This window comes from Salvelinus namaycush, chromosome 41 (genome assembly GCF_016432855.1).
Source record: "Salvelinus namaycush isolate Seneca chromosome 41, SaNama_1.0, whole genome shotgun sequence".
NCBI lineage: Eukaryota > Metazoa > Chordata > Actinopteri > Salmoniformes > Salmonidae > Salvelinus > Salvelinus namaycush.
In genome coordinates, this window is record NC_052347.1 from 11,763,681 (window position 1) to 11,775,426 (window position 11,746).

Below are 11,746 nucleotides of genomic sequence, written 5' to 3' on the forward strand. Positions count from 1 at the left end.
TTCTGTCTCCATCTCCCCTTGCTGAAATCTTTTCTTTGACTTGGGCTGAATAGTGGTGTCGTACAGCCACTCCCCACAGTAGAAATAACAATTGTGTCTCCAGACTCGCTCTATGTATTAATCTGTAGGAATGTCCTAGCAGACTGTGGCTCACAGTATTTGACTACCCGGTTTCATGTTCAGAGTGGAATGTGGTCTCTATTTGAAACTCGCACAGCTACATACATTATCAAATTTGGGTTGGGCACACTGCTCTGGGGTAGGCAGTGTCCACCAAACAGATTATTCCATCCTCGTAGGCATTGGTTTCAACAGTGCTACATTTTTGATACGGCCAATTGCTTTATGTATTTTCAACAAATTGTCCTTAAATATGTTGGCAATATTAAAGTCGTACACTTATCAATGTTTAATGTAGGCATGGCAATGTTATTTTACTTGCATCAGAATTCTGAATAACTAACATTTAATTTCAATGCACTTTTTTCAATTACTCTTCTAGAACTGGGCATTGGAGAGAATGGCCACAATTTCAAAGAACCAAAGTGCTTGGGAGGTTGTCCCAGTCGGACCACATTGTATGATGCACACAAAGCAGGGACTTTTGAAGCAAAACGTCAGCTGAAAAACAAGCTCACGTGTTCTCAAAATGAAAAACATGAAGAACTGGAACAAAAAGGAAAAGGGGAAGCATGATAAATTTAAACCTGGATCTAAGAAAAGAGAGAAATGTGTGGTCATGTTCAACGATAACGAGCGACAGTGAGTTTGGCACATAAACAGCACAGGAGTCCCTCAACGCATAGCAAGCTAACGTTAGCTAACTGTAGAGCATCTCTGGCTAAACTAGCTAGATTGCTAGGTAGGTCTCATTTACATGGTCAGCTTGTTTGATATGCCATCATTGTTGATCGAGAATCATAAGCCACATCATCCTGCCTCTCTGTCTTTGAGAAATGTGTTTAGTGGACCTCATTGGTTTGCTAAGTTCCCATTAATCCTATCAGTAGTTAAGTATTGGTGAATGCAAGAAATTGACCACGAGTGACTTGTCATGAATGTACTCATCTGTTTGACTTATCGTATCTCCTGCAGGGAGTATCTGACAGGATTCCACAAAAGAAAGGTGGAGAGGAGGAAAGCGGCAGTGGTGGAAATCCAGACCAAGATAAAGGAGGAGCAGAAGAGAGTCAAAGAAGAGGTAAACACCGGGCTAAGAGAAAGCACAAGATTTAAACCCAAGTGTTAATTAAATAGACATGGTGTGTAAAACTTGTCCCTTAAAGTAGAGTTTTTGATGAGGGGAATACTAACAATGTGGACAGAAGGGGGCACAAATCATATATACTCTTTAATTCCAGAGACACAAGGAGTATTTGAAGTTGCTGCAGGAAAGAAAAGAGGCTCTCGGTGAGTTTGAGCGAAATAATTATATATGTCAGCTAGGCTTGACAGAATATTGTTGGCTATCTTCACTTGCCCTTATCTGTGTTTTCAGGTTTAACCAGAAGTTAACATGTAGTGGGAATCCATTTCATCTGCTTACGTACTCTTATTGTTATGGTTAACTCTCCACAGATGAGGATGATGATGAAGAAGATGAATTGGAGGATGTGATAACGGGCACTACCGAGTCTGTACAGTACGATCACCCCAACCATACTGTTACCGTAACAACCATCAGTGACCTTGACCTCACGGGGGCCAGCCTCTTTGCTCCAGCAACCAATCAGGTAAAGAATTTGTTGCTGATTTCCACGTCCCATGTTCTTATGTTTTTAAATTGTTTTTCTGAAAGGTATTCAAACTGTACATTTTCTTTTGAAGGTTACTGAGGACGGTGAGGAGGGCGAGGAGGTGGAGGAGCAGGAGAAAATGAGTGCAATGCCAAAGAAATCTGGGAATCCCATCCTCAATAAAAAGTCAGTTGTGTTTATCCTCACTCACATTTAATGAAAATCACTTGTACTCTTTCCCTGTGTTTTTGATAATGGTCAAATTCACTGGAGGATTTAAAAAACGGGTAATAATTTATGCAAATGTCATTATTCCTCAACACTGTGTTATACACCCTGCTAATGAATAGTAATGCGCCCTCAATTCCTGTTCTATTCTCATTCTGTATTCAGTTCTGACAGCTAATTTAGTCTAATATGATGCCTATATAACAATATGAGCACTGTGGTGGCAAGTTATTCTCACAGGTTATTATCTCTCTGCAGAATCTGCTCACTGAACGCCTCGCTCCACGCTCACCAGACGCAGCGGAAGGGAAGCAGGAAAGGGAAGCAGGAAGGCAAAGGACGAGGCCGGCCAACAGACAAGAAGCCAGGTGCCACAGACAAGAAGGGCAGACTTGAAAAGAACAGAGTTGGGAGGACCAGCAAGAAGCAAAGACGCAGACTGACTGGGAAGAGGGTACATCACAAGGACTGAGAGTTATGAAAAAATAGATTTGCAGTGTAAGGGTCTGTCTGGCCTCTTTGTTTGATCAAGATCCTAAGCAGCTATGATGGACATTTAGAGTTTTTATGGTACCAGTTGGGAAAGTCTACGGAGCAAATAAAATCACCAATACACAAACTGCACATATTCATTCTCATTGAAAGCCAATGTCTGCTCGATCCAGAGCAGCCGTTTCAAACACTGTTTTGTTTTAACCAATTGGACACGACCTGTCTGTTGTTTCCTTTGTTAAGCTCTCCTTTCTACATGTTTGTTTATATGCTAACTGCTTTGGTATGTTGTATTTCATACAATGTGTATATGCTCAAAGTTTGATTAAAAGAAAAGAATATATACGAATCACTTCCTTTATTATTATATCCTTGTATAAACCAATAGTCTGTGAATCCCTCTAGTTCTATAGCCTATTGTTTGATAGGAAACCTGACTCCTCAGTCAACATCCTTTTCAGAGCATCAGAGAAGAGATCTTTACGTGTGTATTTCTAGACATTATAGTACCCCATGCCCTCATTTGTTTAGATTTCAAGAGATGTTGTATAGTCAAGGATCTTAGTGTATGCTAATCTCATACCTTAGCAGTGTTTATTTATTTACACTAACCTGAGCTAACGCGTGCCATCTGTCACAAGCAGTTCATTTTGCTTTCTAAAGCTCATGATATCTAATACAACCTTCAATAGAGTAACTGTCATGCAATTGACTCCATATTGGTTCTAGGTCTGGCAGACTGATAGGTTCTCTGTAATGTTAAGCAGAGCCAACATGGCAGTCAGAAGTGCATCAGTTTCATCCATTGTCGGAACAGCCAATCGGATCCATGTAAGAGTAAGAGCCTCAGGGGGATTGTGAGCAGGGGAAGAGGCATGTGCCGGGGGTCTGATGGACAGTATATTATCTTTCTCTAAATGGCATATTCTCAGTTTAACTGACGGCTGAGAACTCTTCTGTCAGGTATCGTTGAAAACCTCTTCCTCTCAAATTCAAAAGAGAATAATTAAATGGAAAATAATACACATTAAGAAATGTAGCAATTAATTCTTCAATACTTTGACTTGTATTTAGATTTTCATTGCTGAAATGTTTTTAAATGGGATGTTACCAAGTGCTCTCAGTGACGTTTAGTAATGATATTAATGATATGCTGGAAAGAGTTCTATCATCTTCCTTTCTGTATTGTGTTTCACTATATCCTCTTGTGTGATTAGTTTTCACTTAGCTTAACTGTTCCGTTTTATCGCACTAACCATGAAATAATGACCCTTGTGGATCAAATATGCTACAGCATTGCTTCCAGCTCTGCTACATCGTCCTACTACAACTACGCTGTAATAATATCCCATCAATGTCTTACACTGTGTACATTTCACATAAATGTTGAAAGGATTTTAGCTGTTTTTTTCTCCTCATGGACTACTGTATATTCTTTGAAATTCACAATTTTCCCTGAAGTACTACTGGTATTACTGTTTTACCACAACCACTTTTTCTACTTTGTGGTGTTTTAGGCTCATTAAATACTGTGTTTGGTTTTATCTGCCTTTACAGCCTTTGTTCCTCAGTATTCTCCGAGGGGTGCGATGAGTGAGCGCCTGCCACCTCCGGACTCGCCATGCCCCTCTCCGGTGATGACCTTATCTGTCCCAAGTTCCAGCCCAACATCTTCGACTCCTCCCGCTGCCACGACTGCCTGCGCCAGAAGCACCTGCACTCGGGCACGAGTACAGGCACGGGTACAGCCGAAACACCACAGCTGAGCCTCACAGCGAAGAAGGAGCCAGGGCAAGCCACTGGACCTCCACCAACACTACTACCAGCACCACAGGCAGTGGAGAGGGATGCCAGTGCCAAGACAGAGGGAGAGGGGATTAGAAGAGTGGTGAGTGATAGGATTATATGGGCCTATACAGACAGGTGGAAGGTAAGATATGGGGTCAGGGAAATGGTCAGATAGACATTGAGGTCAGACAGTCACAGATCAATACACAAGAGGAAGTAAGGGAGATGGCTGAGTGGTAATGTTGACTTTGAGTCTACTTAAACTTTGGCTAGCAGACTATTGTTTCGGAAGGGGAAGCTACTATATTTAACCAGTAACACTCAGTGCTGAAGATGGACTACAAAGTGCTCAGTAACAGACGTTGGTGAGGTATGACCCTGTGTTGCGTGTTGAGTGTAGTGAATAAGGAGGAACGTATGAGGAAAAAGATATGAAGAGGGCGGTGAAGAGAATGCTCCCATTACAAATTAATGAAGGGAGATCATTTACTGCCCTTTTGGGAATCACTGGTAACATTATACATGAAGGCAGGTTACAGAAAGCACCGGCCGGCCCACATCTACACATAGTATGTCATTGCAAAGGCACATTCATTTATGAGGACACGACTGTTTATTGGTAGCATAGCACTCTCCTTGTTTTGCCTTTGATTGCCACAAATTAGGCAAATATACATTTTGTGGAAGTCAGATCTTATCTCATTGTTTTTCATTGCTGTATCACATTGCAATACCTTTTGTATACCTACCTAGTACTATGATATTATAAAGTTGTTGTTGATATTGCCATTAATTCAAGTCAAACTGAAGATGAGAATATGTATTTTAAGACAACCCAGAAGGGTTGTATATGTCAAGAAAAAAACTGCTATGAAATAATAATGAGGAGAACTACAATCTAGGTAGAGTTACAACGGTGTAACTCTAATCGAGCGACAGACAGAACTTGTGAGTATGAGAGAGACGTCTTGAGGAACAGAGGAGTGAGACAGAGGGGAGACACTGTTCATGAACTTCCCCATATGGGCATGGATCTATAAAGAGAGACTTGGAGGTGTTGCGTTCAGGTTTGATAACGATGACTGTGTTAAACCTGTGTTCATTGTTAATATGTATCTGTAAATGAATGAGGCATTGTAGGCCTAGTGAGTTCAATTGTGCTAGTTCCAACAAAATGTTTAGTTTCTATGGCTGCTCACTGTCTTATCTTGTCAGTGTTTGCTTTCCTCTCATAGTACAAACAGTATTTGGCAGTGTCTGGTATTTGTTTTTTGTGAAAATGGACATTGAATTTTGTTTAACCAGAATTACTGACAATTGCAGAAAGTGCTAGTTAACATGGTATTACACTTCAATACATTAAGTAATCTGTAGCCCCATTGGCTGATGTTCTGTTTTTGTTTGCTGTACGTTGTGATTGGTCTGTGTGTTCTCGATGCCCTATCAGGAGGACTCTGATGGCCTGTCAGTGGTGACCAGCTTCTGTGATGTCAGCGGAGATCAGCTGGGTTATGAGGAGAGCTCCTTGTGCATCCTGAGCCCTGACTGTGACCTCTACATCTGTGACGGAGACGACGACGACAGCACTGACAGGTTCTCTTAACAATCTATTGGCTCTAGTGTGTGTCTGAGATAGAAGCTCCACTAAGGAGAAATGTTTAGTACAAAATAATGTTTGTTTACTCTTTGCACTTGTGTTGAGATATCTTTGGAGACTTGGCATTTCATTGGGCTTTATATTTAGGTATTTTGCAGGGGGGAAATTTTATTTACGAACTAGGTACAAAGAACTTCAAACAAGAAACTCATTGAGCATGCTTTGTAAACCAAGTAGTCAATGAGCCTCATATTGCGATTCTAGGGGGACAATATATACAGTTGAAGTCGGAAGTTTACATACACCTGAGCCAAATACATTTAAACTCAGTTTTTCACAATTCCTGTTAATTTAATCCTAGTAAAAACTCCCTGTCTTAGGTCAGTTAGGATCACCACTTTATTTTAAGAATGTGAAATGTCAGAATAATAGTAGAGGGAATTATTTATTTCAGCTTTTATTTCTTTCATCACATTCCCAGTGGGTCAGAAGTGTACATACACTCAATTAGTATTTGGTAGCATTGCCTTTAAATTGTTTAACTTGGGTCAAACGTTTCGGGTAGCCTTCCACAAGCTTCCCACAATAAGTTGTGTGAATTTTGGCCCATTCCTCCTGACAGAGCTGGTGTAACTGATTCAGGTTCGTAGGCCTCCTTGCTCGCACACACTTTTTCAGTTCTGCCCACAAATTTTTTATAGGATTTAGGTCAGGGCTTTGTGTTGGCCACTCCAATACCTTGACTTTGTTGTCCTTAAGCCATTTTGCCACAACTTTGGAGGTATGCTTGGGGTCATTGTTCATTTGGAAGGTCCATTTGTGACCAAGCTTTAACTTCCTGACTGATGTCTTGAGATGTTGCTTCAATATATCCACATCATTTTCTTGCCTCATGATGCCATCTATTTTGTGAAGTGCACCAGTCCCTCCTGCAGCAAAGCACCCCCACAACATGATGCTGCCACCCCCGTGCTTCACGGTTGGGATGGTGTTCTTTGGCTTGCAAGCATCCCACTTTTTCCTCCAAACATAACGATGGTCATTATGGCCAAACAGTTCTATTTTTGTTTCATCAGACCAGAGGACATTTCTTCAAAAAGTACGATCTTTGTCCCCATGTGCAGTTGCAAACCATAGTCTGGCTTTTTTATGGCGGTTTTGAAGCAGTGGCTTCTTCCTTGCTGAGCGGCCTTTCAGGTTATGTCAATATAGGTCTCGTTTAACTGTGGATATAGATACTTTTGTACCCATTTCCTCCAGCATCTTCACAAGGTCCTTTCCTGTTGTTCTGGGATTGATTTGCACTATTCGCACCAAAGTACGTTCATCTCTAGGAGACAGAACGCATCTCCTTCCTGAGCGGTATGACGGCTGCGTGGTCCCATGGTGTTTATATTTGCGTACTATTGTTTGTACAGATGAACATGGTACCTTCAGGCGTTTGGAAATTGCTCCCAAGGATGAACCAGACTTGTGGAGGTCTAACATTCTTTTTCTGAGGTCTTGGCTGATTTCTTTAGATTTTCCCATGATGTCAAGCAAAGAGGCACTGAGTTTGAAAGTAGGCCTTGAAATACAGCCACAGGTACACCTCCAATTAACTCAAATGATGTCAATTAGCCTATCAGAAGCTTCTAAAGACATGACATCATTTTCTGGAATTTTCCAAGCTGTATAAAGGCACAGTCAACTTTGTGTATGTAAACTTCTGACCCACTGGAATTGTGATACAGTGAATTATAAGTGAAATAATCTGTCTGTAAACAATTGTTGGAAAAATGACTTGTGTCATTGTAAGGGGTGCGTGTTGGTGGCAGGGAAGTCAGGTGCAGAAGAACGAACTTGGTATAAACAAAGTTCTTTAATAAATTCTGACCAAACTCCAAAACAACCAAAATGTACAAAATATCAATGTGGGTACAAAACCTGTCGCACATCAACACTAAAATGCACATCACATACAAACAAAACAATCTCCGACAAGGACATGAGGGGAAACAGAGGGTTAAATACACAACATGTAATTGATGGGATTGGAACCAGGTGTGAAGGAAGACAAGACAAAACCAATGGAATATGAAAAATTCATGCACAAAGTAGATGTCCTAACCGACTTGCCAAAACTATAGTTTGTTAACAAGACATTTGTGGAGTGGTTGAAAAATTAGTTTTAATGACTTCCGACTTCAACTGTATACTTTCTCACTCCCTCATTCTCTCCCTCTCTCCACCATTATATCACCATCTCCTCTTCACACTATCTCCTCTTCCAGCTGTCGGGACCAGAGTGTCTACGCTGATCTCAGTGGCTCCATCAGTGCAGAGGACAACTACCTGCCTCTCCGGCACCGCTCAACCCACCTCACCATGACCCACCTGGACCCACCACCCCACCGAACCAACCCCAAAGCCTGGATGGAGGAGGACAACAGCAGGGGCATGATTGGCAGACACTCAAGTGAGGACTGCACTTAACCACATGTATCCTATTACAGCCATAGGTGTTATTTACATGATGATGTTGTCAGGTACCTGTGTTCAGGTTGAGGTGGGACTTATTGATAGTAGTGTGGAAGTATCTTGTAGAACTGTGTTGTGGACGTCCTTAGAACTCTTTGGAATGTAACAATAATTACAGTTTAGTATACCATGTGATGGAGTGTTTTTCTTTTTTAGGGTTAAAAGAAGAAAGGAATCGTGAAAGTGGCTACTTCTCTCTGGGGAGGGCGGGAGGAGCCCGTTCTCTCAGGGATCAGAGCCCCCCTCCCGTTTACCGCCATTCAGAGAGGGGACACCCCCTCTACAGCAACCGGAGCCCTGAACCCAAAGCTACCATCCCTTTCAGGAACCCTAACCTGGGGCTGGCCTCGGAGAGGTTAAACCCAGAGATACTAAACCCAGACCTGCCTCTGGAAATCCCTGAACCTCCTGACGCATTTGATCTCACCATCGAGGTTGAGGCTCAGGTGGGCCCTCGCTCCCCAAGCCCCACCCCTTTTAAGATAGCAGAATCCCTGGCCTCCACTAACCGGAGGGGTGTCAACAGCTCATACAATAGAAGAAACTCCCCTTCCTATCAGGAGTCTGGGAAGTTCAATTCATCGAGACAAAGCTCCTTTCTGTCCCGCTCCTCTTCACCCTTACGAAACACCTCCCCATTCAAACAAAGTGAATGTACCACCTCCCTCAACAGGCGGGGCTTAGACTCTGAGGGCTGGTCTCAGACTTCTAGAGGTCCCCCCCAGAGCTCTTATGGACGAGGTGTTGATATTAGAGGCTTGAATAAAAACGTAATATCGATGGCCAGTTCAGTTGGTTCCATATCACAGGTCAACTCTGTTGCATATTTTAAAAGTGCATTGCGCAAGAATGAGACAGACAACTCCGTAAATGGTCGTGGATGTGACACTCAAAGCTCCGCCCCTTCAAAGAGGGGTTACGAAAGCCCCAGACAATCTCTGGTCCGCAAATCTGAAACAAGTAAGTCCCTAAATGGCCGTGACAGCAGAAGCTCATCTCCTTCGAGGAGGGCTTATGACACCTCCAGCCAAACCCTGCCTCGCAAATCTGATGGGAACAGCTTGATAAATGGTCATGGTCGTGAAAGTCGCAATTCTTCTCCTTCAAGGAGGAGTTACGATGCCACCAGCCAGTCCCTCCTTTGCAAATCTGAAACAAACAGTTCTCTCAATGGTCATAGTCAACACGGCGGCCGGTGTGGCTCTCCCATTAGGGAGGGTTATGATGCCGAAAGACAATCTCTGCGGAAATCAGCTTCTAGGAATGACTTAAATGTTCATGCCTATGAAAGTGGTAGCTCTTCCCCTTCTAGACGTGGCTTTGACACTCCTTGTCAATTCCTGCTATGCAAAAGTGAGACAAGTGGCTATGGAAATGGTCGAGGTCGTGACAGTGGAAGCTCCTCTCCCTCTAGGAAAGGCTTTAATGCCCCGAGCCAGTCACCTCTGCGCAAAAGTGAATCCAACAGCTACCTGAATAGTCAAATTCGAGACAGTCGAAGCTCCTCCCCTTCGAGAAAGGGATATGATCCCCCTGGCCAATCCCTGCTTCGTAGATCTGAGACGAACAGCTCTGTCAGAAGTCAAAGTCGTGATCGTCCTACCTCCTCTCCCTCTAGGAGAGACTATGATACCCCGAGCCAGTCATCACTGCGCAAAAGTGAATCCAAAAACTACCTGAATAGTCAAAGTCAAGACATTCGGAGCTCCTCCCCTTCGAGAAAGGACTATGATGCCCCTGGCCAATCACTGCTTTGTAAATCAGAGACGAACAGCTCTGTCAGATGTCAAAGTTGCGGTAGTCGTAGCTCCTCCCCTTCAAGGAGGGGCCATAACACCCCCGGTCAATCACTACTGCACAAATCTGAGAAGAGTGGGGTCCTCAATGGTCGGAGCCATGACAGTCGCAACTCCACTCCATCCAAAAGACGCAATGACCCACCAGGTCAGTCACTCCTCAGGAAAACCACCAGTGGTGGTGACTCCAGCCTCTCTTACCAGAGAAAAAACACTTACGATGATGCTCGGCCTGACTCTAACCCCTCCCCTGGCGCCTGGCGAGGCTCCACCCACTTCCTACATAGCATCTCCCCATCCAGAGAAGGCAGAGAGAACAAAACATCTGCCCCCTCTCAGAGGGCCTCTGCTGTTACCTGGGAAACCACTAGGAGTAACAGTAGTAAGCAGGGTCTGGAGACTCGTAGCTCCTCCCCAAACACAAAAGGATTGACCAACCGCAACCTAAGTCCCTCCCCTCAGATGCAAAGGCACACCTCGTCCCAGAGTTCCATGGAGTCCTCGGAGTCTGGCCAGTTGTCGGGGGAGTCAACGGAGAGGAATAGGGAAGAGTACGCCATGATGGCCGATCTACCAAAGGTCAAGCCTGTCCTCCAAAGGGAGCGGCTTGGTCATGTGGGACAGACTCCAAATCTACCCTCAGGGAGACAGGAGCTCTTCAAACCAGCAAGGTTAGGGTTTTCCATTGTTGACCGCAAGGTAATGCTGTAAGAGGAAGTTATAAGTGGTTTCTCCCTCTGTATTTCAGATGCGATATCAGTATTGTGTCACTGACAGTTTTTTAAGTATTAATATGTTGTATCTAAAGTCACGTGTCTGATGTTTCAGCCACTCCCTCTCCAAGCATCCCTCCAGAGAGTGGCTAGATGACTCAGGGGACCTAGAGAGAAACCACATAGAATGGGAAAATGGCAGCAGCGGTAGACTGTCTCGGGTACACTCGTCCACCTCTTTGCACATGCAGGTGAGTCGTTCCGCCAAATTAGTGCCTTTTGAGAAGTGTACTGTAACTTGGTCAAAATAAGCGTTTTATTTCACCTAATTTTAACATTCTGTCATAAAGAGCACATGTTCAACTTCATGAAAAACTAGTTTTCCCATCTCAAGAGGTTAAATAAAAAACTATAGTAAGTGCCGATTAAGTGCCAAATAAAGTAACAGGGTTGACCTTAACCGGGTTGACGATTTCATCTTAAATCAGCCATAAATCCCCTTGTGACAGGGGGAATGGAAGCTTGTTGTGTGCAACACGGAGTGACAATTGAATGCAAACTTCACAAAAAATGACATTGTTAAAAATGTGTAGCTTGTCTCTCTATGGGTTACAGGGTTGACGTGTTATGCTCAACCCACTCAGTTTTACACCACAAAACACCAGAAACATTTACACTAATAATTACAATCTCATCCTTTACAGAGGCCCAGCAGCCCCACTATAGAGGAGGAGGCCAGTCCATGGAGGGCACAACACAGCTCTTCCTTGGAACAAATGCAGGTACAGGTGTACTTGTGTGTGCCTCTATCAAATTGTACATTGTTTTATGGAGGTTGTCTAATTTAATGCAGAAGGTGTCCCATGTACACAGGTC

The 11,746-nt window shown here is 43.4% G+C and overlaps 1 protein-coding gene across 1 annotated transcript; it reads left to right on the forward strand.

The window, feature by feature from the left end:
• The first annotated feature begins 587 nt into the window (after nt 1-587).
• On the forward strand, nt 588-2,805 carry LOC120034247 (nucleolar protein 12-like). The gene is made up of 6 exons (XM_038980742.1): nt 588-762; nt 1,096-1,201; nt 1,362-1,410; nt 1,579-1,733; nt 1,828-1,922; nt 2,223-2,805. Exons 1-6 carry the CDS (start codon nt 650-652, stop codon nt 2,434-2,436), a joined length of 732 nt encoding a protein of 243 aa, XP_038836670.1. The 5' UTR covers nt 588-649; the 3' UTR covers nt 2,437-2,805.
• The last annotated feature ends 8,941 nt before the right edge of the window (nt 2,806-11,746 follow it).

Bases quoted from the DNA above. Each gene is read 5' to 3' on its own strand.
- LOC120034247 (XM_038980742.1), top strand. From the start codon at position 650: ATGAAAAACATGAAGAACTGGAACAAAAAGGAAAAGGGGAAGCATGAT. The intron at 763-1,095 runs GTGAGTTTGGCA...TATCTCCTGCAG, and splicing joins TTCAACGATAACGAGCGACA to GGAGTATCTGACAGGATTCC. The intron at 1,923-2,222 runs GTCAGTTGTGTT...ATCTCTCTGCAG, and splicing joins AATCCCATCCTCAATAAAAA to AATCTGCTCACTGAACGCCT.